Source organism: Strix uralensis, chromosome 15 (genome assembly GCF_047716275.1).
Source record: "Strix uralensis isolate ZFMK-TIS-50842 chromosome 15, bStrUra1, whole genome shotgun sequence".
NCBI lineage: Eukaryota > Metazoa > Chordata > Aves > Strigiformes > Strigidae > Strix > Strix uralensis.
The window spans coordinates 11,121,968-11,149,486 of record NC_133986.1 but is presented as its reverse complement, the minus strand read 5'-3'; the positions used below and the strand labels follow the sequence as shown (position 1 = coordinate 11,149,486).

The 27,519-nt window shown below is 42.9% G+C and overlaps 3 protein-coding genes across 3 annotated transcripts; all 3 read left to right on the top strand.

The window, feature by feature from the left end:
* The first annotated feature begins 1,870 nt into the window (after positions 1-1,870).
* LOC141950111 (olfactory receptor 4S2-like) lies at positions 1,871-2,800 on the top strand. Its single transcript, XM_074884517.1, has one exon. The coding sequence runs from the start codon at positions 1,871-1,873 to the stop codon at positions 2,798-2,800; it is 930 nt and encodes a 309-aa protein (XP_074740618.1).
* A 5,027-nt stretch (positions 2,801-7,827) lies between these two features.
* On the top strand, positions 7,828-8,775 carry LOC141950134 (olfactory receptor 4E2-like). Its single transcript, XM_074884567.1, has one exon. It carries the CDS (start codon positions 7,849-7,851, stop codon positions 8,773-8,775), a length of 927 nt encoding a protein of 308 aa, XP_074740668.1. The 5' UTR covers positions 7,828-7,848.
* Positions 8,776-21,762: 12,987 nt separating this feature from the next.
* Positions 21,763-27,287, top strand: LOC141950392 (olfactory receptor 1f45-like). Its single transcript, XM_074885138.1, has 3 exons — positions 21,763-22,758; positions 26,457-26,695; positions 27,164-27,287. Exons 1-3 carry the CDS (start codon positions 21,763-21,765, stop codon positions 27,285-27,287), a joined length of 1,359 nt encoding a protein of 452 aa, XP_074741239.1.
* The last annotated feature ends 232 nt before the right edge of the window (positions 27,288-27,519 follow it).

Here is a 27,519-nt window from a genome sequence, read left to right as displayed (position 1 = left end):
ATTAAAAAGTCAGACAGCAAACAAACAAGCAAGCAAGCAAACCCATGTGCAACGTAACAGTCTAGATGACCACACTCCAAGATCACTCTCCAGAGACTGCCCTAATAACTATCCAAAGTACAGTTTTTAGCTCCTTGTCCACTGATGATTTCTGACAAAACTCTGTATGCCTCTGGGATCTCATTACTCCTGATAGTCTTGTGCTTCTGCTGCATGATTCAGTTTAAATATTTCTGCTACAATTTCCCCATCTTCTGAAAGATAATTGTTCTTGTAGATGTTCTTGGAAGTTGTTCTTTGTAGAATGAGAAATGCAGGTGGAGAGGCAGGCCGCTCTTTTCAGCTGCTGTAGGTTTCAGAATTGGCAGAGATATGCTCTCACAACATCCAAGCAGCAACTTGCAGCTGAGACATTCTGATGAAACCACCTAAAGCCGTTAGAGGAGGTCATCAGAGGAGGAATAGCATGCGAACTCTTGGATACTGGTAAATATGAATTGTGTAAGTTTTCTGATATTGTTCCTTTGTTTTGTTCTAGCATGACTGAAATTCTACCTTTGAAAACAGGCATTTCTGGGAGTGACTTTTGTGAGGTCCATTTTATGAATTAGAAAAAACTCAATTGAAGATTTTTCAACCTTTGCTTTAGTTGGTGTCTTATCTGCTTTTTTTTTTTTTTTTTTTTCCCCAGTTATATGCTGTTCCCAGAAAGATCTGTCAAAAGGATGTTGTCAGTGTTACAGAGAGGACTTGGGAGCTGATGACAGCAGTTCCTACGTGATCAGTCTTATATTGTCTGAGCTGGACATGTCAGGCAACAACGGTCACAACACACACACTTTGGTCTTTCTCACAGTGCCTTCATTCTACTTGTGGAGGGGCATGGAGATAGGGATGGAGACATTAAGGAGCCTTTCCTCTGCTGCCCTAGCTGGGGAGTAGCCAGGAAATGAGGCAGAGAGCTCAGGAGAAAGAACCAAGTGTCCTGTGATTGTCAAATAGAATCCAGACCCCAAAGGGTTTGCTGATATCACAGGCAAGGTTATTACCCATTTTCCACCTCTATCTTCGCACATACTTTGAGCACTAGTGATACTTGTGTACTGCATGGGAATGCCGCAAAGGTGAATTCATGGGGGTTTGTGAGTAAAGGAGAGTCACCAGCAGTGCATTCATGACCCCAGTGTCACTACAGGTGTATTTATGAGGTGTGTTCTGGGAGCTGGGTGAGTTATACAAACCCCTGCTAACTCACCATTAATGCAAATTACCTCCAGATTAGTTCGTTCATGTACTGTAAGAAAGGCAGTCCAAGAAAACACTGGCCAGCTCTTTCTGTGACTGAACTTATTCAAGTCTATCACAGTCAGAGTGATAAGAAGTAGCTCTGCTGCAATCCTCTAGAGGACTGAAAAGGAAAGTACAGTCACTGCTTAGGCAACAATCTTCCTTGAGCCATGATCAAAGTGTTGAGACCTGAATTATAGACGCACTGTCTCTTTTGGTCAACTTTATTTCCAAATCAAAGGGTAAAAGTGGGTCTTGAGGGGACCTGGTAATTAGTCTTCTTTTTTAAAAGAGGCAAAGGTGAGAACTAGGGTTCTTGAGGGTATTATTTCTACCACCCTCCTCAAATAAATAATTTGAGCTTGTTATTATATACCTCAGTAATACATTCTGTTTCGGATATCACCTGTTACTCCTTGAGGCAAACATTGACTTTAAACGGAAACTGTCCCAAAAAGACAGCAAAGGAAGTATGTTTAATATTTAACATACCGGTGGTCCATATGTATGTGTGTGTGCTGATAATGTCCCATGTCTAATGCCATAGCTGGTGTCTTTTCTGTGCTTCAGGTCCTGTCTACATATGGAGAACAAAAACAATGTGACTGAGTTCATCCTCCACGGACTGACACAAGACAAGACAGTAGCAAAAATGTGCTTCTCATTATTCTTAATCTTCTATGCCATCATCATTCTTGGAAACCTGCTTATCATCACTACTATAAAGACAAGTGAACAGCTGAACTCCCCCATGTACTTCTTCCTGAGCTACTTGTCTTTTGTAGACATCAGTTACTCTACTGTCACAGCTCCCAAACTCATTTATGACCTTCTTGTTGAGAAGAAGACCATCTCTTTTGTGGGCTGCATAGCTCAACTGTTTGCATGCCATTTCTTCGGGTGCACTGAGATCTTCCTTCTCGCAGTGATGGCCTATGATCGCTGCATTGCTATATGCAAGCCGCTTCATTACACAAATATTGTGAACAAGCATGTCTGTGGCTGGCTGGTGGCAGCTTCTTGGGTGGGGGGCTTTGTACACTCAGCGGTGCAGACCTTGCTGGCCATTTGGCTACCGTTTTGTGGGCCCAAAGAGATTGACCATTACTTCTGTGATGTTCACCCTTTACTGAAGCTGGCCTGCACTGACGTCTACATCATTGGTGTCATTGTGGCTGTCAATAGTGGTGGGATTTCCCTGAGCTGTTTTGTTGTTCTTGTTGTGTCCTATGCTGTTATCTTGGTTTCTTTGAGGACACGCTCTTCCAAGGTGCGTCTCAAAGCACTCTCTACATGCAGTTCCCACATCACTGTTGTAGTTCTGTTCTTTGGGCCATGCATTTTCATCTATATGCGCCCTTCCACCACCTTCTCAGCAGACAAGATGGTCTCTGTGTTCTACACTATAATTACGCCTATGCTCAATCCCTTAATTTACACCCTCCGAAATGAAGAAGTGAAAAATGCCATGAAAAAGTTGTGGATCAGAAAAGTGAAGAGGAGTGAGAATTGAAACAACACAGTGCATGTTTGCAAGATGATGTGAGCTTAAGAAACCATGGGGAGTGAAAGAGAAATGTTCAGGAGAGACTTTCCAATAACATTGCTCTGTTTTCAGCACAGCTGTTCAGAATAGGGCTGATACTAAATTAAAGGTTTTATGTAACTCATCTTCTTTGGAAACTGTCAGTCAAAAGGATGTGAAGTTATTGTCAGCTACCAAACCTGAGCGTTGGGGGTGGTATTGTGGTATTCACCTTTGGGCCCCCTCACAGCTGTATCTTGGGTATTTTTCCAGGCTTCTCCTGGCAATAGAAGAAATGACCAAGTATTTTGAGAGGTTGTTCTTTCCTACTAGCTCCTACAAGCTTTGGAGAGTAGCATCTCCTTAAATTTTTACACAAAGGAGTGATGGTGGTAGCAAGCTTCCAAGAGTACACAAACCTTTCAGTACGGTACAGCACTGGCAGCTTTTATCTCCAAATTTTGATGTGCTAAAGTGAGGTGTCCTCAACTGAGCAAGCTGCTGAGGAAAGTCAGCAGCCTTTGGGCAGGTGGGACTCATTTAATGGTACAACAGGACCATGAGAGAAGTCGGAGGTTTTATTAGGTCTCTGCATGACAGGGAGAAATGGCGGGTTGTACTGAAATACCAGCAAATTATAAATATTAAAAATGTTTTCCAGGTAGAGCATCCTATCAGTTAGTGTGACCTTTCAGGCAAACAACCTGCAGCTACTCTGTAGTCCATTCAGCTGGGAAATGGTGGCCCAAAGTGTTTGCAAAATTGATTGTTGCCTGCTGCTGGAAACAATCATACCACTGGTGTTCCCGTTCTGCTTGCTTTAAATGCCCTGCTATGAGTATTGCATTGTCATATGCTGAACCTATGAGTTAGCTATTAAAATACTGGTACTAGATGCAAGTTTGATCATTTGTTGATGCCAATAACAGGAGGGGAATCTTCTCTCCTTCCCCTTCCAGTGCAACTTCCAGTAATGATAATTACTATTGTTACAGCTTAATGTCAGCACTGTGATTCAAAAGTTCACCAGGATAATAGCTAAAAGCTTTCCTTTCTTTCAAGTCCGAATGTTCCCATTTTTATGTTTTGGTACTTTCTGGTGAATGTGCTATCTACTTCAGTTTTGTTCTCCCTCCTGCCCCTGGTTCCTCAAACACTCATGATCTAAGCTGTCCAGTGACAATAAATATAAGACATGCAAATTAATGCCCAGGTCCAAAAAATCCTCACGTACTATAAACCTAAAATTATAGCTATTCTTGCTTGGATCAATATAATTTAAAGGAGCCCTGCTGTCTAACACCATTCTGACACCTTGAGTTTATGTCATAGGTGATCTTTATAGTCTATCAGGGCAGCAATCCAAGCATGGTTTAAGACTATAGACACTGACTGATCCACAGTCCAGTGGATTATCAGGATATTTTTCATAGTTTTATTTAGACAGTGGATTAAATTTCATGGTTTGGTCAGTACTCTGGAGCTATTACACTAGTGTTATCTAAGGGATAGGTATCTCAGTGGCAATATGAGAATTAAATATTTCTCCATACTGAAATACAATGAAATTCCTAGTTGAACATGGAAAACATTCCTCATCTTCTTAATAAGAACGTTATTGTTTGGTTGACATTTTCCTCAGCCATTTCCAGTATGGAGACGTAGAAATGTCTCTAGAATCTCATGAATCTGGGCAATACTCTTCTACTGCAAAATGACTGACTGTGGTCAAGGCACAAATTTTCTAAAATCTTCTATTGGCACTAATATTTTGGAAAGGGAAGCAGAGGAACAGGATGACCTTAAAATAGTTGACAACTCACTCATTTGCCTCAAAGCAATTGGTGACACATGGAGATGGAATTCAGCAATAAGTCCTCATTACTTTACAATGGTAGTAAAATTAGAAGTAAAACATCACTACTTGGACAAATCATTTTTATAATTTCTCCATATTTCCAGACAGAATAGGAAGAGAAAGAGTTAGCAATGAATAACAGAAGAGGAAGGGTTTATCTTCCCTACTGTTAGGATGTAAAAACAGGGGTGTAGTCACAAAGATTTCCGTTCTAGATTTTCAGGTCCTTCCTCACTCTAAGAGGCTACTCCTTTCACCTCCTGAAGATAGAGCAGACATGGCCATAAAATTCGGTAATCACATTTCTTCTTTTTCTACATTGCATGTTTTCAGAGACTAGTTTCCAGTCTTTAAAGTTCATGCCATGTGTTTGGTTTACCTTGGCTAGCTGATGGACACCCACCCAGCCCCTCTCTCACCCACACTCCTTAATGGGGCAGGGGGAGAAAATGAGATAAAAAAGCTTGTGGGCTGAGATAAAGACAGGGGGATCTCTTATCAATTAACATCAGGGGCGGAACAGTCAGTTCAAGCTGATTTGAACTTGAGCCATAGCTTTCAGTAGCACATCACCACTGATATCTTTGGTCTGTCCGGACCTTCCATCGTCTTGGGGAATGAGCATTCATATTAGTTTATGTTTATATCGCATCCTGATGAAGCATTGATCCAGTCTTTCCCTGAGTGACTGCAGTTTCCCATAACACTACCTGTCCTCTGCATCTTCTCTGATCTCAACATTTCCCGGTGCCCAACACTGTCTCAATACAGGGATTGGTAGTACAGCCCTAGATTTATGTTTTTATTACTAGAGACTTGTTTTTTCATACAAAGGGCTTCTGAGAGTTTAGAAGTGCGTGGTGTCTTTCTCAACCTTCAGGACTCCATGCACAGAAGGTCATTGAGTAAATTGGTGTGCTGCTGCACACCAAGGGACCCGGCCACCAAAACTGTTTAATAAGGCCCTTGGGTAGCTGCTTGGGGTTTGGTAATGACACAGCTCTCACAGGTCCTACTCCACTAGTGGAAAACTATCTTTTGCTTATGTTTAATACCCAGTATGTTACAGGAGTATTTATATGTTGCGCTGGGATGGGATGACTTTAGGGAGAAGGAAGATACGGGAAACACAGAGGTCAGTTCTGAAAGCCTTGGAGGTGTTGCCTCATTGGATCTTCCTTCTAAATAATAGATGGAAAATGGGACATTGATACCATCACAGTAAAATTTGCCCGTTACCTGCCAGAAAAAGAAAAATCACTTGAAAACCTCCTGAAACAAATCTCTATGCAACAAGAAACTTAAACAAGAGCAAGGATATGGCAATTACAAGCAGGAGGAAGAAGAGTGGAACAATGGCCTGACCTGTTGGATTAATAACTTGAAACAGATTTGGAGTGAATGATTTAAAATATTTTCAGACAACAAATGCTGTGGAGTTCAGGCTTCAAAGTTCATGTTGTATCAACATTTAGTAACTGGGTACAGTAGTAATCATTTTTTCCTCTCCTTTGCTGGTGTTCTTCGTAACAGCCATGGCATATTAAAGCATATGTGTGTGGTTGTGTTTGTTTATGTGAAAGGCAGAGAGAAATGCTTGGTAATCTGTTGAAAAATATACAGAAAAATTTAACTACTACTGTGACATTTTGGTCATTTGGATCCTTCAAGGCAGCTTCATTTAATGTTGATTGCGTTGTAGACATCTAGCACGGGGCAGGTGTCTGCTCTCCCTTTATTCTCAAGGACAGATGTACTATATTCTGTGGTATAAGTCATCTCGCTGTAGTGTAATGATCTAAACAACGTGAACTGAGTCATGTCTTTAAGGTGTTTATTTCCTCTTCATTGTCTATACAGGGAGCCAGAGCTGTTATGTTCAAACTGTGATGCCTGTTCTGCAGGTCTCTGTCTAGTACAACGTCAGGGATGGTTACACACAGTTCACCCTCTCTGCAGCTGTGTTAGCTCTGGAAGAGTACCAAGCCCTTGGGAGAGGCAGAGAGGAAAAAGTGGCATCGTTTCTAAACTAGTGCTGTGATTTGCAGACATAGATTCCAAATTATGCATGAAACAAACCTGATTGATATGAAAGAAAAACAGTCTTTGTGAACTACCAGAAAGTGGTAGAGAACAGAGCAGGGCCTGAGGAAAGTGTTCAGGTATGAGCAAAAGGCAAGAGGCATATATGAAAAACAGACACTGCTTTCTTAGTAGTAATCTCCAGCTTGCTGACTTATAAACTCTTAGGCAGAAATGAGCAGCTAAAGAATTTCCTGGTATGATTGTAAATGAAAAAAAACATTCCTCTGCCAGTCCCGTTTTAACCTCCACAAAAAGTAAATGTATTTGTCCACTGAAGAACTTCAAAAATTACTTGGAGCAACAAAGAGGTAGAGAAACTGTGCAGAGTTTTGCAGCTTCTGCTGTGTTAGAAAACACAGTTTCTTCAGGAGAGCATGTTCTGTTAACAGCAGGCCTAAGAGAGCACTCAAGCTACTAAACAGCTGCTAGCTCAATGGAGAGGAATACTGGTGAAGAACCTCCCAGATCTGGTTTCTGTGCATGTATTTCTAGTTTCAGAGTGGACAAGCCAACTGGAGAGCCCTTTTGCCAATTCAGAGGAATGTAATCAGGAGTAGAACATGGAACAGCCCATGGTTGAACCATATATTGTAGACATGATGCTTCAGCATTTGCTTCCATCACGGCACTTTAAACTTCCATCAGGTAAAAGGACAGTGTAGCATTTTTCCAGCATTTGTGGCTCTTGTCCTGTGGGAGTAGGATTTGATTCCTCCCTGACAGAATGGGAGCACACACTTTGTCACACCAACTACAATGCAGAAAAATAGTGGTCAGAGGGAGTTCAGGGGCAAGGGTCAGTGTGGAGGGACCAGAAACCTGAAAAGGGAGTGGGAAGGAATCAGGTTGTTGGCAGACGAGATGCCTTCCCTGGCAGGAAGGCAGGAGGAGAGAGGTGGGCAGTGCCCTTTGTGAACACTGCTCACCATAATTTATGATGTGACACTGTGTTTTCTGTAGCAGGCAGAACAGCAGTAAATGCATCCTGCTCTCATGATCCATGAACCTTGGAGCTGTAGCACATCCCCTTCTCTTCCTGGCCAGCCCATGACTTCACCCCCACAGCTGTGCCATGACAGCCTGAGCTGAAGGGATGGCACTGGGAAACTTCTCCCGGGTGACTGAATTCATCCTCCTGGGGCTTTCTGAGACAAAGGAGTTGCAAGTCCTCTTCTTCACCTTCTTCTTCCTGGCCTATGCCATGGTTCTGCTGGGGAACCTTCTCATCATTGTAACAGTCAGGACTGACCCCAAGCTGTCCTCACCCATATACTTTCTCCTCTGCAATTTGTCCTTCATAGATATCTGCTGGACCTCTGTCACCTCTCCCAGGATGCTGGTGGACCTGCTCTCCCAGAGGAAGGCCATTGCGTTTGAAGACTGTATAGCCCAGCTGTTTTTTCTGCACTTTGTTGGGGCATCGGAGATGTTCCTCCTGACTGTGATGGCATATGACCGCTACACTGCCATCTGCAAGCCCCTGCACTACACAGCCATCATGAGCCGGCAAGTGTGCTGGCTCTTGGTCTCTGCTTGCTGGGCGGGGGGCTTCCTCCACTCCATTGTCCAGACACTGCTCACAATCCAGCTCCCCTTCTGTGGCCCTAACACAATCGACAACTACTTCTGTGACGTGCCTCCTGTCATTCGGCTTGCCTGCACGGACATCTATGTCACGGCGTGGCTCATGGCTTCCAACAGCGGCTTAATATCCCTGGTTTGCTTCCTGGTGCTGGTCACGTCTTACACCTTCATCCTGCTCACAATCAGGGTCCGCTTCACTGAGGGGCACTGGAAGGCCCTCTCTACCTGTGCCTCACATGTGATGGTCGTCACCCTCTTCTTTGTACCCTGCATCTTCATCTACCTCCGTCCCTTTTCTACCTTCCCCTCTGACAAGCACATCTGTGTGATCTACACTGTCTTCTCCCCGGTGATGAACCCCCTCATTTATACCCTGAGGAATAATGAGGTGAAGGCGTCCATGTGGAAATTGTGGAAGCGCTGCAGAGTCTTCTGAGACAACTTGGGTTTGCAGCAAACCTGGAGTTACTTTCCTACAGAATAATGACAGATTAGGGCATGGGAACAGGGTTGGAATCCAACATGTAGGGCAATATCTGAAATCCAAAGGATGTTTAGTTCCAGTTAAGGAATTTACCTAACCTTGGTTACTTCAGAGCCATAGTTTTCATTGGTATTCTTACCTGTTTTGTGCACTTTAGGTTGCCTTGGTCCACCTATGGATTTTTCACTGCTGCAGGACAGATCAGACATTTTTAAGATTTTTATTATTCATGTAGCTTTGCAATTATAATTGCAGTTTCTGATGACAATTAAAACATCCTTCTCTGCACCCTCAAAGAGAAGTCAGAAGGACCAAACTCTTGAGTACAGAGTGACAGCATTATGCAGGGAGCTTTGTGATGCAGTGAGTGAATGACAAGTTTTGCTTGGGCAGAGCTCAGATGTTTGGGATGGAATTCTAAGGGAAAAGGAATTATGCTGCAGGATATAGCAGAGTCTAAGCAACGGCCATTTGAGCACTGGACCTGCATGTGTGGGAAATGTTGAGCAGCCTCCAAACATTGCTTGGAAAGAGTAAACCACCATTACACAACAGAACTTGCACGAACATTGTTACTGTTTATTAAGAAACATGCAGAAATTTTTAAGGCATGAATAATTCTTTTCCCTGAACTACAAATCAGAAAGATCTGAAGAGCTGTGGTGTTTTGTCAGCGTCTTTTTTCCTCCTGTTGTCTTGTCTTTGCTTTTCTATGCTGGTTTCCATGATGTTCCTCTGTTTCTCATAAAAATGGATGCAGTCTTCCCATCACCACAGCCATTTCTCTGCCATGGCAAGTGATTACAACCTGTTCAAAAACATTTCAGATCCTTTCTTAAGATATTACCTACTGTTACCACAAAAATCTGGTTAGAAAGGAGTTCTGGAGCCTGAGTGACTCCTCTTTCCACATTGTTGGTGAAAGAAAATTTCCTCTACTTCAGCCCTGAAAACATTAGGTGTGTGGAAAAGAAGAATGTCCACAGCGACTGGCTTTAGGCCTCTTAGTTTTTAGACTGCTTCTTGGTTTTTAGACTGCTTCTTACAGGCATTTTCTGAACTATCTGAAATAAGAGAGACAAAGTCAGTTTATATTTAAAACTGAGCATAAATTTAGCAAAACATCATTTCAGGACAATGTGGAACTAGAATATTACAGTCTAGGAATCCCAGAATAGTCTTATTCCAGTTTTGGTAACTCCCAGCACTGTAAAAATAAAAAGCAGCTCCAAAAAGGCCTGCATCAGGTTAACAATGGAACTTCTATGTGTACGAATAGACATCGGGAGATCAAAGGTCTACAGGGAAATCTGGCGAGTAACCCAGTCTTCAGCAGAGAGACTCACAAGCAGTTACACAGCTGCTTCTTCTTGGGTCATACAAGTGCTGCTGAAATGTGCACCGGGGTGATTTCCCAATTCGGAAAGCCAGCAACTCTGCTTGTGTCGAAATCCTCTGTTCTAGCAGAATTCAACAGCAGCAATGATTGGCCTTCCGTCATGAGGGAGAAACCAGAAATGGGAAACACGTCTTTCACCACAGGTTTCTAAGACTTGAAGAACACAAGTTTCACACTAACCTGCGTAACTGCTGAATTCCCTCCCACAAGAAGCAAGAATTCATTGGTTTGGGTTGGGGGTTTTTTGACCTTAGTATGTATTATATGTCAAAGACCCTTCTCAGCTTAGTCCAACAGGGTGGTGTGGCTATACCTGACACAATATTTCAGGATACATGACAGTAATGGGGCTTTGTTTATATTCATTCAGTCACTTGGATCCCCCAGTTTGAAGGACAAGGTGTGAGTTTTTGCTTTCTACACTTTAGCTGTCTGTGGTATAAGGTATATGGTCTCAGAAGTAATCAGCTTCATTTGTGCTGTTCATCTGAACTTGATAGTTAACAACAAAGATCCGTGGATCCTAGGGTATGAACATATCTATTTTAAGAGAAGATGAAGAGTGCCCAAGAAATGGGTTTTTTTTGACCATGAAGGAAGCTTAGACTGATGAGATCTGATGGACTCACTTCTGATGCAGATTTGGGTGAGATAAATCAACGTGCTTACCCATATTTGGAATAACTTGGGACAGCCTGTTGCTGAAGCTTATAGCTAGAATCATGCTCAGCTATTTGAACAGAGTATGTCTTATATCTCGCTGTCACCACATTAATGTATAGTGCAATGGTATCGTGTTCAGTACAGTATAACACAATACATTGTCAACAACTAGCAGCAGTAAACAATAAACATCACAAAGTCAAGAATCTATAAAATATAAGCTCTTCAACTTATGGATATATACATAACTGATAATATTAAAAATAAACGTTGAAAAACCTGAAGCTTTCTAAAAAAGATTCACTTGCGCGGGATTATAATTTTCAAAGAAATAAATCCAGGACAAGAATTTTCTCCCCCTCTGACGTGCTATTACTGTGCTTTGCCACCAGATGGCAGAGGCACATATGCTGAGTGTATCTAAATGCATACCCTGACACTGATGCTTACAGGTAAGTTAGACTGGAGATTTTGTTTGTAGGATTCTCTTTAGACATATAAGGATGAGATTTTTTTACCTTTTCAGAAAATAGTCATCATTCTCTCACAAAAGCGAATTATTAAAATCATACAAGGGACAATATGTAAAGGAAGAAGTGACGGAATCCAGAGTTATATCTGGGAGATAGCAACAGTGTTTGGGGGAGAAGACCAAAGAAAAGACAGTAGAATTTTCTTCTGCAAGGTGTTTTTAATAACTAACATTTCCACATTGCAATAAATAAGTTTCTGTACTCCTTCAGCAAACTTTATCCTTTATGAGGGTAGCAATTACACCACCAAATGCATCAGAAGTTCAGTGTCTGCCATCAGGAGAGTACCATAAGTTTCTTTGTGCTGCGATGGTTTATGATTGGATTCATCCCACCTAAATTAGGGCACCCTGCTGCAGCATCTCATCCTGGAGCCTAGGTGATTCAAGGTCTCTCAATAGAGAAAAAGATGCCTTCAAAGGGAAAACAATAGAAAGGGTTGAGCGTGAAAAAGTTGGTGCCATCTGCCACTGAGCATGTACAAGTGTTGTGTGAGCCTGATCTAGTCATTGAAGCTCTGTCCGTACTCAGTGGATAGAGGCAGTTCCTGGAAACGATCCATCCCATCCTCAGGAAGGAGGGATGGGATTTCACTCTTTGAAGATGCTAGCTTCTTTCTCTCTGATGAATATGGAGGAAGCCTGATTAAACAGGTCACTTATATACAGCTAAAGTCCAGTGAGGAAATTTTTTTTGTATGTTTACCCCAAGTATTTGAAACAGTTCATCACAGAGACTTACCTCACGTATTGGTGTGGTGTGGAAAATGGTGTTATGGCATGGTACAAAACTGTGGGCTTGGAGGATAAGGCAGGTGGACTTCCAGGGCAGGCATTTTTACACACATATTTTCCATTTCAAACATGCCCTGTCCGTGTCTGTTAAGCACAGTGCATCCCAAATACAGCTGGTTTGCTGTGTGCGTGAAGATTGTCAGAGCAACATTTGGTGCTGCTTGGTTTGGTATTTCGGAGCTGCAGCCCATCTCCTAGCACAGCTGTGCAGTGGATCCAGAAACATCAGGCTTATTGTGTGCATACAACATGTCTATCTACACAACAAGTAGGACTCATCTCTCTCAAGTTAAGCTATTTAAATATTAGGTGACTTGATCTAATCTAGTTGTCTAGGCTGCCTTTATAACAAAGAAACAGGCCCTCTCAGAAGATAAATCATCATATCCCTCTTACAAACTCATCTTAGGGGTCATAAATTGTCCCCTGGGAGAGAGCTGATAACCTAGTTACTGTTAGGTGAGATTTTTTGCATCCCACATCTCCTCCACCTTAGTTGCATCAAAATTTTTTGCTCATGCTGCAGTGGTGATCTGAGATATTTGATCTGCCCAGAGCACATGGAAAGCTCTGGAAACACTGTAGGAAAGAGCTGAGTGGCCACAGCACCAGCTACGTGGGGTTTTTTTGTAGCTATCACTGCAGTATTAAATTCCAATTTAAGACTCGGACAATGACAACACCGAAGACTATAACAGTTTTCCTTTGCAGATTGTCCAGACTTTCAGCCTTGTTGCTCAGCAGCACTTAGATCCCAGTCCATTCGTTGTGTCCCAAGGAGAGACTAGATCGAGAATAAACTTGTGCCTTGATCCCAACCTTGTATGTCGAGCAGGTGAATTACTGCAAGGAAGTGGAAGGCTTTCTGCTTCCTTTATCTCTCCCCTGGTACAATGTTGTCTTAAATTAGCCCTCAATCCCACACCAGTAGAAAGAGGAGGAAGATCAGAAGCACTGGTGAGTCATTGATCCTCCTGGTCAAGACAGATTTCCAAATATCTCCCATCTTTGTGCAAATGATATTCCTTTTTAATGATGAATTCCTACTTCTGTAATCTTCCTTTGTATTAGAGAGAGATGTTAAAATATTAAAATATATTCTGGGTCAATTAGGGTAAATTTCAATTGAGAAAAAGAAAAATGTATAATTTTGGTAATTTTGTTTCATTGCAGTAAAGTTTTTATTGGACATTTCAGAATGTATATTATAGAAATCATATAATATTTAATAACACTCTATTTTAAATTAAACTAGACAGGAAAATAGGCATGAACCCTGTTTTATTTTACTGAGGCAAATGCTTCAATGTTATAAGATACCAACACCCCAAATTTCTCTGGCATTTTGAAACTTCTTGTTTCAAATGTAATGTAATAATGTAATAATGGATCAAAGGCAAACTGTGCCAGCTGACTACCTAGGCAGCCGGCTTAAAAGAAGTAAAAATAGTTTAAAATATTCATAGATCAGGATCACTTAAGCTATTGGGGAAAATGTCTCATCTGGAGCAAAATGTTGTATCTAAACTGAGAAAAACCAACCAGATCTCCAGCTGGTAAGAGTGAGCACAGCTCCTGCAAAGACTGTAGCCAAGGTGTAGGTTAAAGGAAATCACCCCGGAACACACAGAGGCTGGTCACCCAGTGTTGGGGTAAATGTGCTGTACTCCACTGACATGTCCCAGCTCTGGTGAATTACCACCACCTCTAATAAAATCCCAGGGCTAAATAGTACTTTATTACAGCAAATTTTCCAGAAACAGTATTAACATCTCCACTGGAGATACTGAGTAAAAACATTTGTGGTAAAAATTACTTTTATACCACTGAAGCCTCTAAACCAAATCCTCAAAACAGTATAAGCACAGTAGCAGGTGGAAAAGTTTTCAGCTGTTGTAAATCAATACAAGTCTAATCAGAGCCTGTGGTCCAGTTATTCAGCTGATGTTAATTTGTTTTGCTTAATTTGTTCAGCAGGTATAAATGAGGGGCACCAAGAGGTTAAAGAAGTTGCTGGAATGAGTTCATGTCTGAGGTAACCAGGAGCTGTCGCCAGAAAAAGGGCAGAGCGTGAGTAAGCGATGTCCTGGTGATGACCTTTGGCCAAGTGTCTCAAAGCTTGGGGGGGCCCCCTCTGTACCCCAGGAATGCAGCTGCTTGAGTACAGCTAGTGTGAACTGGCAGTGGCTCTTTTGTCTGTTAAGGGAGCTGTTTTCTCATTTGCAATGAGTCTATATAACTAAAAAACCAGATCACTCCTATCATCAGTCAGACTCTTGAGAAGCCTGTGGGTTTTAGCAGCTTGCGTTAAGCTAAAAGTACAGGTTTCTGAATTAGTAGATTTTTTTTAATTGAGCTGTATAGCTCTGTTTTTCTAGGCGAATGTAAGGAAAATAATAGACTGGGCAGCAGCATCAGAGGAGACTGGGATGGGAGATGGAGTTGTACTGCTTAGAGAGGCAGAAGGGATGTAACCAGCTATCTTCACTGTTTCTTGCTGTTATTCACAAACCTAGGCACAAATCCAGGTATAGATATTTATGGGATATTTAATTAGTTTTAAGCTCTTCCACCATATATTGTCAGCCTCTATTACCTGTATCCTCACAGTGAAATTGGCCTGTAAAGTGCTCATTGACTTCCCCAAAGATTTAGAGACTCGATACATCGACTCTAAGTCATCTCACAGTGCTGGTATTGCTTTGTGTTGAACTTGCCACTGGATGCTACAGTAGAAGCAGTAAATCCAGGAATCTTTTTTTTTTTTTTTAAAAAGGAGGAAGAACCATGGCAAATGCAAAAGGGGAAGAAAAGTGGAATTTAAGTGGTTGATCTATAAATAATTCTGCATTTATGTCTGCCATACCAAACTTTAAGCACACAAGATTTATCAACTGAAAATAATTTGGAATGTAATTATCTCCCAGGAACAGCTTATGGGAAAGATGTCCCCATGTCTGCGTGGGGGTGAGGGCAGAGTGAAATAGCAGAGGCAGCTGCACTGTAAAACTGAAGTGGCTCAGCTGGACTTTGGAGACAAGTCCCAGGACAGCAAATATGGCGAGTCTAGGAGCAGAACCATCCCTCTGTGCAAACCAAGGCCATGTCTGCTGAGGACATGGACTTGGGTTTATCTTGGCAGTTTTCTGATCACCTCACTGTCTGTATTGCCTGAAATGAACTATGCTTATGCTCTAGCCCTAAGTTGGGGTAGTGCTTTCTGCTGCTTTTGGCCAGTCCAGTCCTCCAGCTCCTTGACCACACCCTGCCCTCAACTGCACTTCTTGCTCTTGATTTGAGCCCTTCAATTCTACTCGTGCCTTCTCCTCTCTCCCTGTGTTGTCACATCTGCTTTTACTCCCTCCTTACCTTCCTCTGTCCTGAGCCAATATCCTCCCACAGCACCAAACCCACCCCACCATGGGGGTTCACGTTCTTCCCCAAACAGCCCAGAGTCTTTCTCAGGTGAGCCCCTTGCTCTGCCCATTCAGCCTCATCCTGACATGTACACCACAGACTGCACCATCTCTGCGTGGTCTGCTGTTCTGTGAATATATTCTGGGGTGTCAAAGTCTTTTTGGAACAGGGGACTGAACCTTCCCTTTCCAAGTATCTAATTAGGAGCTTTCATTTGGATCTGCGGGTTGGTACACACGGGGAGATGGGATGGATATGCCCTTGGTTGTTGACACAGTAGGGAAAATGGGAGAGGAAATGAGGATTTAGGAGTTTTGATCGAACCTTTAGGTAGCAAGTGAGTGGATTTCTGAAAAGTGCGTGCCCAAATTGAGTGACTTTTCTTGAGAGTGTTTCAGTCTTTGTTTTAGTTTGGATCTGAGACCACTGAGAAAATTCAGGGCTCAGTCTTGTGTCTCAGTCATACTCTGTGGCACCAGGCTGTGGAGTAAAACCCATGGATCTTAAAACTAGAAAGGACGTTGTTGCGTGTCTGTGGAAGCTGTGGGGCCTGGACCTCCTGTGGTATGTACACTGTCACACCTCAATTATTTTACTGTGAAAACTTTCTTTATATGAGCCACTCTGTTTCATAGTCTGTGTCAATGATGGACATCTGTGTTCAACACAGGATTTCTCAATTGCTATTTTTTCCTCTCAGCATTATGGCTTGTCCCGTTAAGAAGAAATATTTGTGCTGGGGAGTCAGAAGAGAGAGACTCTGCAAAATGGGTGCACTAGGCTTGTAACTATTAGTAGATGACTAACAGTTTTTGTCTGATGATAAAGCCCCCATCAGAACCAGTGTTGCATTCCAGCTGTTTCTTTATTTGTTCTATCTGTAATCACAAAACTGTAATTTCCTACTTTCTTTTTTTAAGTTACAAATGTCTTCTAGGGGAAGTGCCTGCTATTTCCTTTGCTTTTCTATGAGAAAACACTCTGCAGATCATTGCATGTATTGATTTGAAATAATCGCTCTGATTTTGACAAGGAAGCCAAATGCAAGTTCCATACGGTTTTTGGGAGCCTGTGTCTCAAGACAAGCAATTTAATATAATTGATTTTTCTCCAGGAAACAGCTTGGGATGATTTTAATAAGGCCTCAGAAGATGCTGTTAAAAAGTTGGTGCCTGACAAATTGCAATGGTGCAACTTGGCAGGTGAGTTTATAAATGTGTATAAATTGGCTCCACTGTGCATCATTAAAATCTCAAGTTCTTTCTCTTCTGGAAATTAGCTGCTCTCTGAGTTTACACTCTGGTTTGATTATTGACGTAATCTAGAGGACAGTGAAAGACTGCCTCAAAGAAAAAAAAAACTCCTTTGAAAACTGGGAGGATCTCTACAATGCTTTTGTTAAACCCCAAGAAAACTGAAGAGATGCTGGTCTAATCAATTTTATTTAAAGACTATGGATCAAGTCTATTGGGGTGCCCAGCTTTAAAACCGCTTGGATATGGCTGGTTTCAAATATCTTTTATTGTGGGGTGACACACTGTCAACTGATGAGTCTTGTTTTCACAGCGAAAACTAAACTCTGAAATGGTTCTTGGCAAAGATAAGGCTAATCCAGAGCTATCCCAGGGTTCCTGCTCTGCAGGCATCTTCTGGCTGCTCCTTCTTGCCAGAACCTGGCAAATGGGGGCCAAAGTTTTGAGTAAAATCCCAAATTTAATTTTAGAAGAGAGGATATTGTCAGAGAACCTGACAGTAAGTACAGAGCCCATCTGCAATGTGAGTTGCAATGTGGGATTATTCCCTTGTTAAGCATGAAGACAGCAGAATTACCTCAAATGAGTTTATCCCTGTGTCTGAAACACAAATGGTCATTAGAGGGAAAAAAAGAATTTTCAGCAGCCAAGTCTGTAATCAGTTTGGGCTCATAATAAATGTTCCTAGCTGGAGAGCTCCAGATTTAACAAAGCTCATTAATCCCACAATTAGTCAAAATCAAATCACTTTGGTTGTGTTATGCTGGGGATGGTCCTGACATTGGCAGGAGGGGTGGGAGCTGCCCTGTGCTGTCTCTGCATTCAGAGATGTGGCCAACAATTCTGGTTTAAACGGGCAGGGACTGGCAGTTAGGGTAGCTCTAATCCAGCGTATAATCACCTGGTGCATGGGTGTATTCTGCAAATAGATTGGGGTTTTTTTGTTGTTGTTTTGGGTTTGTGTTGGTTTTCTGTTGTTTTTTTAGGGGAGGGGGAAATGATGTCTATTATAAAATATAATGTAAGAACTGTCAATTTACGGGTTTCTTGTGGAGGCCACAGCAAAATGAGCAAATTGAGTTCTAACAAGTGACTTTGAGCTATCTGGGTGAATAAGATATAAAATGAGTTTACTCTGTACTACATATACCAGCAGTTTAGGGGTATGGGATAGCAACATTTGAGGGATTTACACCATCCAAGTATCTCCTTGCTTTGAGGTATTGCAAGATGAGGAATACTACCTGGGAAATTTTGATTTTTTTTTTTTTTTTTTTTTACTTTGAGCCAGAATACCCTTTCTACAAGCAGTATGTCATGTCTGCAGGCATTTGGGTTTAAGGCCTCATTTTTCTCCTGAGAAATGTTTCAGAGCTGCTACAATTACTGCATGTGGACTGAGTATTTCAGTGTATGCAGAGGCTAATAAGGCTATCCTTATGAAACATTTATGTAAAATTCAGCAAGCATACAATAAATAAAACTGATTAAAATAACAGCATGACAGGCACATCTGAGGAAGTTTTTGGTAACTTGATTTTCCTGAGAGCTTAAAGCTGTGTTGGCATGTGGCATGTACTGGGGACCACATAGTTCACAGGTTTTATAATCCTGGGGGTTGGGCCTTTGCAGTGTTGGGCTAACAATGTCACAAATAACCTCATTAAACGGAAAGCCTGATTAGGTTAGGCTAACAGCATATCTCAAATACTGTCCTGTGTTTCTACTTCTAGTAACCCAGCGAAGAATACCCCTGCAAATACACAACTGAGCACTAGATGCAGCGCTGAGAGCCAGCGGCCTGCAGTGCTCTCCATAGTCCTGGGTGACCGTCACCCTGATGGGGTCGATGCATCCCACTCCAAAAGAAGCCTTTAAGATTCATAAAGCTAACCTCCCCTTGAGGCTGTTTATACTTGCACATGTTACCACACCACCACTTTTTAGAAGTTTGCATTTTGGAGAGATAAGTAGCTACCACATGCACATCACGCTGGTGGCGAGCAATGAGGAGTTTAGCAGGAAGTCAGGTGTTATGTTGTACTGAGGTTGGATTATCAGCGCTGGGCTTTAGGCATAAAATCTCGGGTTAAAAATACTACAGTCAAACAGTAGGAGGCCCCTTTTCATGGCCAGTATTAACACATCATCTCTTGAGTATTAGTACAGCGATGTACTTTGAAGCCTTGCACCAGAGATTTTGCAGGAGGTATTGCCCTCTCGTGGCAGCTCAACGGAAAGATGGGTCTAAGTGCCATGAAGCCAGTTTAGGAAGATGGAAGGGCACAGTCCTAGCTCTTCTCACAGCTATGGATGTGATTGATCTCTTTATTGTATCTCCTTCTGGCATCTGGTTTTATTACAGAATGATTAGCTCTGTTCTTTGATGCAAAACGTCATGGGAAGTGTGATGTCTGCTTGTTCTAGGGCTAACTGCGGTACGCGGAGACCTGGACTGTGTGGATTTATTCCAACCACAGCAGGATAGGCCTGTGCTTTGTAATCCTTGGAGAACTCCAATTTATCTTCTGACATATACTCAGCGGTCTTAATTTTGTAAGAGTCACATACTGTAAACCCAAACAGGCTTTAAGAATGATTGGCAAACAGGGTCGTTCACGTTAACAGTGCAGAAGTTATGGGCAGGTAATACTGGAATAGGAGCAGGTCTGCCGTGCTGCACATCAGATGGAAAGTGGTGCTCCTGTAAATGAGTGCATCATACATGGATGCTTTCTGGAACTAGAAGGGAATTTTTATTTGCTCTTCAAAGCAGTGCTGGTAATTTATGTTCCTCCTTATGCCAGGGTACACATCTGCTTCCACTAGTGGATGGATTTCACAAGTGGCTTCTCTTCTGTTATTTCTGTAGAGACTAAACAAAAAGGTTGCTCCTGTACAAAAATTGTACAGGATTGCCCATTAAATCGAAATGGAAGGCATTTACACCGGCACATGATGCTGTACTGGCTGTTGCCACTGCCCTTGTCTAAGGTACACTCTCTGCAGAGTAGCTGTCACCAAATGTATTTTGACCCAATATGTGCAAGTGATAGACGTCAACCTCCACAGCAAGACAAATTAGTTTGAAAACAATTTGTGATTAAGTAACTTTAAGGCTGTAGTGTAAAGAAATCGGAACACTGGGCTCTTGGGAGATGTAAAACTTCAGCAGCCTGGAATGGCACCTGAGGTGGGCTGGCAGGACCTAGGGAGAATGACACAATCTATTATTTTTTTCCTAGAAGTAGACTCAAGTATCAAACCACAGCCTTTTAAAAAGGTCCTACAACATGAAAGTCATAGGAATCAAAGGACTGAGGGTGAAGAAACAGCTTATCACACTTCTAGCTCTCCTTGACCCTTTGACAACATGCTGGAAAAGCCTCATATGTGCAATAAAGGTAGCATCCAAAAAAGCTTCAGAGACACTCCTCCCCAGATACATCCTCACATGTTTATAAAACCTCATTAAAGAAAAGCAGTGCTTACCCTTGCGGTCAAGCTAGCATTTTTGACAGTGCTTGCAGATGCCTGTATGAATATTCCTGTGCTGCTAAATCTGGAGCCATCACTTCCTTAATAGATTGATGTTCCTGAGTCTACAGTGAAATAATTTTTCTGTCACTAGATATTCTGATCAGATCTAGAAAGAAGAAAAAGGATAGTCACATTTCCTGGAGATACAGATGACTATATATTACCAGTAATTAATTCTTTGTAGCAGTGAGTATTTCTGTGTTAAGCTTCTGTTGTATTTCACCTGAATAAGTTCCCCATTTTAAGAACAAGCAATGCTGTGATTTAAAACACCATGTGCCTTTTATTTCTGCTGACTAAAATATTTCTTATGGTAGTTTAAGCTCTGAGTTTGGTCCCTTTCAAGCTGGAAACAAGGTTCTGTGAGAACATGAGACAGCAGAGGAGCCTGTCTCAGCTGGGATGTCAGTCACCTATTTAATTTTTTATCTGTATCTTTTACAAATGAGTGTTACGATATTTGCGCTGTCTGGTAATCATGCTCTAATGTGCAAACAAGGAGGTGCTTGTGCCAAACTTTGCTTTATTTCTCTATAGGGCTACTACGTAAATCATTACCGTAAGTACTGAGTTGCAGTCAATGCAGCAATGCGGGGTAGATGGAAAGATCTGTCGGTGCCAAGTGTTTCTTCTTTTTTCCTTTGAATTGAAAAAAGGGGGGAAAAACATTCAGCTAGATCCTACAAGTACTAGTACTGTTATAGAAGTCTATAGGGTAAAATTTATAGAAAGGAGGGAGGTCTTCAATGGGATACTAGATTATATCTCTGTTATATCCCATTGGATAAAGCTGAAAAAACCCAAAATGCATCTGGGGTATACTACCTGTCTGTTGATTACCAGGGATTTAATTCTTCTGTGATAGCATTACTTAAAAAAAAGGTCTTTTAGCTTCAGCTAGTAATATCACCCTTTGATATTATTATCATTAAATAATTTATGCTGAAAGGATTTGTATAGATCTGTACTTCACCCGCCCTGCTCAGAGTACAGCTGCCTTCACATGCCACTCAGGTTGCTCAGGGCTGCATCCAACCAAGCCAGCCACCACAGAGGAGGTGTCTTCGTCTTCAACTTCCAGGTCTTCAGCCTGAGAAGATGGCTTGCAAGAATTAAACTTTTTGTTTTTAATCACTGTTAAGCTTAATACCTATATTTTCCCTTTTACATTGAGTATATACAAGTAAAATGTAGGTTTTTGAATGTGGCAATGCAAACTTGCAAATGTTTTTGAACTGCAAAACAGACCAAAAAATTCACATTCTTTAGAAGGGAGATGCAATTTTGACTAAGTTAGAACTTTTCTTTCTTCCAGGTAAACCTCCTCAATAATGTCTACAATGAAAGATAAGTTGCAGAGGGTCAACCTATCAACAGTATCTGAATTTGTTCTCGTAGGCCTTTCTGATGCTCCGGAAGTCCGTTTTCTTCTCTTTGTGCTGTTCTTGATCACTTATTTGGCCACCGTGGCAGGCAACATCACAATCCTTGTTGCCATTAGCACAGACACTCGCCTGCACAACCCCATGTACTTCTTCCTTGGCAACTTATCCTTACTGGATATCTTATGTCCCACTATCACTGTGCTGAAGATGTTGGAAGCCTTGTTGCTTGAGAATCAGGTGATTTCATTCACTGGCTGCATGTTCCAGCTGTTCTTCTTCATTGATGTTGTGGGCACAGAGATTTTTCTCTTGGCTGTGATGGCGTATGACCGTTACGTTGCAATATGTCATCCGCTGCAGTACATGAATATCGTGAGTATGAAACTGTGTGCTCACCTGGCCATTGGCACCTGGGTGGTAGGATTTTTTAATTCTCTGTTGCACACCTCTTTGATTTTTACACTCTTTTTTTGTGATTCTAATGAAGTTGACCAATATTACTGTGATATCCCTCCTATGCTGGCCATCTCCTGCTCGCCTACTTACAGTAGGGAGCTGGTAATTCTCACAGTTGCTGGGGTCCTTGGAAGCAGCGCCTTTGTGGTCACTCTGATCTCGTATATCTATATCCTCTTGGCTATCCTGTGCATGAACTCTTCTGAGAACAGGTACAAAGCTTTCTCCACTTGTGGTTCTCACTTGACAGTAGTATGCATCTTCTACGGCACCACCATTTGCACATACGTACGGCCTTCCTCCACCTACTCACCTAATCAGGATAGGATAGTTTCCATGCTCTATGGAATCCTCACTCCCCTGCTAAACCCCATTATCTACAGCCTGAGGAACAAAGAAGTTAAAAGTGCCCTAAGAAGAGTGATCAGCCAGGTAAGAACTGCTTTAACAAGACAAGAACATCGCGCTCAGTCTCTGGCATCCTCCGGAGCCCCAGTAATTGGATAGGCACTGCAGTTTGTGACTGATCTTCTCTAACTCTAGCCACCTAAAAGTCAGATGCTGGAATCAAAACTCCTTCTCTGTGCTCCTTTTACAGTGGAGAGGTGTACACCTCCAGAAGGCCAACAGGTTGGCACAGCTTTAGGTCATTATCGTGGGAGGAGACGACTTCAGCTGGCAATGTTTTTTTTCCAGTGAACACAGACAAAGCTTAGACAAGAGCCTCAGCCTTAGACACAGGTGTTGGATGCACATTTTAGAGTGTGAATGCTGGGAATTGGTACTGTAGGCACACTTAGATATACATTCTCCTGTACTAAAGTAGCTTATGGGACTGGTGCCTCTTATTGACCACATTGCTCCTGCAGAAAACATGAGCATGTCCTTTGTGGGAGATTGTCTGGAAGGAAGGCTCCTTCGCCATCATTCAAGGTCATCAGTCTGGGTGTGTTTTCAGCCCATGTCAAGAATCCAGCTGCAACACCTGCAGTGCTACCAGGCACAATCTGGCCATAGTTTGCACCATGTATCTCAAAATCAGTCTGCCCGGGTGCGAACCAACTCCCATAAACCAGAGATGTCAACTACGCTGATGTCTGTACATTACAGAACTTTCTAAGACTCCTTTTATGGCCAGTGGTGGGGAAGGGAGACCTTGCCATTGTGGGCTTTGCCACCATTGCACAGACATGCCCTGGCTTTTCTCAGTGTTGGCAGACTGAAGGAAGGTTTACAGAGTGTGCTTCAGGTCTGTGCGAGTCCATAACTAGGAACAGTGCTTCATTCCAGGCAAAAAGTGAAGGCGTGGCTGACAAAGGTGGAAATGGATGTGCGGAGAGGAGGAGTGCTGTGCAGCCTCCTCTGTGTTGTGGCTATAAATCTGTGTATATCTTAGCTACGAGGCTCTAATGCTGGGATGACAAACTCTTACAGCTTGAGATGGACGTCTGGATGTGTTAGTGCTGTGGTGTGTCATTCCAGCTGTTGTGCCTGGTGCTAAATAACTGATGTGGCTTTGTTTGCACGCTAATCCTTACTAAAACCAAATGCCAAGGATATCTGTCTTAGTGGCCTTGTTTGTAGTTGCTGTTTTAGTGTAAAGGATAAGTTAATGACTTCCCTGTAGGAGCTTGTATCTTACTGGTAACAAGTGCACATTCTTAATATTAAACCAGTGGAAATATTTTAAGCTTAATCCATTCTCAGCTGTCAGTCATGTTGACAATGGGTTCAGAAGTCACCTGTAATAGCCAAAGAGCTTTTCTCTAGGGTAATACATTCTGGATTTTCTGGGGTTTTCTTTTATTTTGTTTTAAAGTATATTTCACCAACTTAAAATGCACATCAGTCCATCCAAGATCACTTAAATTTCTAAGTCAAGCATTAAGAAGTTGGTAAGGCCACCTGTGTAGCTGTAATGCTACAGAGCTTCCCAGAGAGGTCAACATCCTGACCTACAGTAAGGTTGGGATTCAGTTCCCTGAACACAAGTTTTAATGGCATGTAGGATGACCCAAGGCATCTTTCCTGCTGCGTAGTTCCTGCTCCATAAAAAGTACAGACTACTTAGAGCAGGTGAAAAGATCAGAAGTCCTTTACTGGCTGTTTACATATTATAAGCAGAGCAGCAGATGTTTACACAGGGTTTCCTGTGATTCTTGAACTATGACAGTGGAAACCATTTTCAAAAAAAGCACCATTTATTCCAAAGCCATCTGACCAATCACAAGACATGCATCAATGTGGACAAAGGGCAAAAAATGTGCACAGAAATCTTGGTATAGGTTGCAGCACCATTCTGCTTCTGGGGTCAGATAACTGCAGGGTCCCAGAAATTACTACAGATGTTATGTGGGGATGAGGAAGGAGCAGCCATGCTCAGTTTCCTTGTAAATTGAAAGATTCTGGTGGTTAAACCTAGGACTATGAGATCAGACTTGCTCAGGAAGCATTTCCCTTTTACACCTCTAATTTTTTGAACGTTTGGTATTGTCTGTTGGACAGGAGAGTAGCGATCAGCCGTGAGTACCAGTCTGAGGGTTGATGTGTGCCGAGTGGGTCAGCATTAATGTGATGGATGGAACAGGGGATGGACCAGTTCAGCAAAATGGACTTCAGAAGTGTAGATGTGAGAGCAACAAGTTGTATTATAAAAGGAGACTTTCCCAGTTTCATAGCTGAGGAAGACCCCAGCCTGCATGAGCTTGGCCATGAACAGCAGTGGGGCAGAGGGGGTGGTCATGGCCATGTTTTTCATGCCACAGCTCCGCTGTCCAGAAGCCCATCTTGTGTATGGGGTCCTCTGCCTGGCAGCTACCTGACTTCTAGCAGACACCCACAGCCCAGAGGGTTTTGTCCCTGCTTCAGACTCTCAGCAGTGGTAGCTGGAGGCACAGACGGATGGTTCCAGCATGCAGGGGTAGGCAGTGAAATGCCAAGAGCTCTATGGCCGTTCCTGGGGGGGGAGAACATTGATGAAACAGATATCCATGAGGCTTTCTGAGAGTACCAGGTTGGGGTGAGATGTCTGAGGTCTGGAGTCACCTCTAGGACAGCAGGAATGATGGGGAAGCAGGGAAAACCAAGGAGGGGAGAGGTGGATTCATGTGGGAAAGAGAAGATGCTGATGACCCCCCGCCCCAGCACTGTTTTGCCACCTACACACACAGATGTTTTTTTCATTCAGTTCAGTGCATCCTAACTAGATAGGCAGAGCAGGAGAAATGTGAGGCTCAACTTTCCTACACTGCCTGTCTAACCCAGGCTTGGAAGTTTTGTCAGACCTCTTCCATCCTGGAACAGAGCACTAGCTGCAGATGTGGGAGTCAGGGCATCCTTCTGGGGTCTATTCCTTTGGATTTGAGGAAAGACCTGCTGTGACCTGTGTTCCTGCTCTGAATTCAATCTTAATTCCCCTATATCAGAGTTGCTGAGGGAAAAAAACATTCCAGTGTTCTTATATTGCATTTTCAATCACAAGGTACCTCCCTAGTGAAGAATCATAGAAGATTCAAGGTAGTACATCATATTTGTTCCTTTGACATTATAAAATGGCATCTCTAACATCATCCTTTTTGCTGGAGGCTGGCTTCTGTGTTGGTATCCTGAGCTTTATCTTTAAGCTAAGTAGTGTGAATAATTCCTTTTCAACACAACCATCCCTCCACCTAGCTTAGGGAGTTAGTTCATGGTTTAATTTCAATACTCCCTGAAATTCACCCATAGGTGAGCTCTTCTAGTGCTTAATGGCTTCATGGTCTCCAGGTAACACCATGTCCTACCCCATAATGGTAATAAGATGTGTTTATCCTGCTAGATCCTACAGAGATAGTGCATGTGCTTCCATATAGCCAATGGCAGGAATGGAGAGGTCTCCACCTTGTCTGAGATGGAAATTGTATTTCTGACCATACCACATGTGTCAAACATGCTTCTGCTGCCAAAGAAACCTTTAGTGTTTCTCCTAATATCAGAGAGGGGTCACTCTGAAGGGAATGGAGGATTCCAGCAACATCCCAAACAATGTACACCCAACAAGCAGAGGGAGGAGAAAGATTTCAGACCTAATCCCTAAAATATATTTAGGTTTTCCTTTCAAAAAAGTGGTCAGACAGTTGGACGAGATGATCATTGTATGTCTCTTCCAACTGAAATATTCAATTCTGTCACACCAGCTCTCACTCCCACTGCAGGTACCACCCAGCAGTGCAGCCACCCAGAGCAGGGGCAGTGGGGCTTTGGGCATCAAAGGGAATCACAGACTGGCTGAGATGGGCAAGGACCAACCTGGTCCAAGCCCCTCTGCTCAAGCAGGGCTGCCTGTAGCCAGGAGGCTTTTGACAGCAGGACCTGCCGCAGACCCCCAGTCCTGTGCCGCCTCCTTCCCCTCCATTGCTCTGGGAAAGGAGAGTGGCAAGAGGGTGAAGGGCCTGTGGGTGCCCACCACATCTGCAATGATGAGGAGACATGGAAGTGGCTCTGGGAGGGATGAGGGTGTGAAGATGGGAGGGAAGGAGAGGGGCTGCCTGTGTGGCTCCTGCTGTCCCTCCCTGGGGTGCCCCACTGTGCTGGGCTGGCCCAGGGCATGGGGGTCCCATATTCTGTGCTCCTGGGGGAGCTCTGGGTGCTGGGGAAGGAGCAGTGCTGGGGGACATGCCACCAGTGTGATCCATCACTTCTGCAGTGTCCCTGCAGTGATCTTTGCGCCTGCTTAGGCACACGCAGCAGCGAGCTGGTGCTCTTCACCCTGTCCTTCATGCTCAGCACCCTGAGCAGCACCATTGTCCTCATCTACTAAACCTACATCCCCACTGCCATCCTGAGGCTCAACTCTCTGAGGGCTGGCCAAAAGCCTTCAGCCTGTGTGCTTCCCCCCGACTGTGGTCACCCTGTTCTTTAGGACCATCTTCTTTATTTATGTGCATCCCAGCTCTCATTTTTCAGTGGACAAAGGCAAGGCGGCCGTTGTGATCTATATCCTGGTGATCCTCATGATGAACCCTCTGATCTACAGCCTGATATGAAGGAGATGAAGAGGTGAAGGCTGAACTTGGAAGGCTCACACACAGAAAGATAACACTGGGGCACAGCAAAACCTTGATACAAGAAAGAGCTTGACTGAAGGCCAGCTTCTCACAGATGCATGTTCAGTGTTGGGAATACTCTGTATGATAGAAATTAGTAGCAGAAGTGATAGCGATGAGAGAAGGAGGTTGTGCTCATGCAGGCAGTGACTGTAGGAAACGGCACCTTTTC

What these genes read in the sequence shown, in the direction of transcription:
- LOC141950111 (XM_074884517.1), top strand. Translation starts at nt 1,871, where the DNA reads ATGGAGAACAAAAACAATGTGACTGAGTTCATCCTCCACGGACTGACA.
- LOC141950134 (XM_074884567.1), top strand. Translation starts at nt 7,849, where the DNA reads ATGGCACTGGGAAACTTCTCCCGGGTGACTGAATTCATCCTCCTGGGG.
- LOC141950392 (XM_074885138.1), top strand. Translation starts at nt 21,763, where the DNA reads ATGAAAGATAAGTTGCAGAGGGTCAACCTATCAACAGTATCTGAATTT. An exon ending in TGGCATCCTCCGGAGCCCCA is followed by an intron (nt 22,759 to 26,456) that starts GTAATTGGATAG and finishes CTCCCACTGCAG; the next exon opens with GTACCACCCAGCAGTGCAGC. An exon ending in GGCAAGAGGGTGAAGGGCCT is followed by an intron (nt 26,696 to 27,163) that starts GTGGGTGCCCAC and finishes CCTGTTCTTTAG; the next exon opens with GACCATCTTCTTTATTTATG.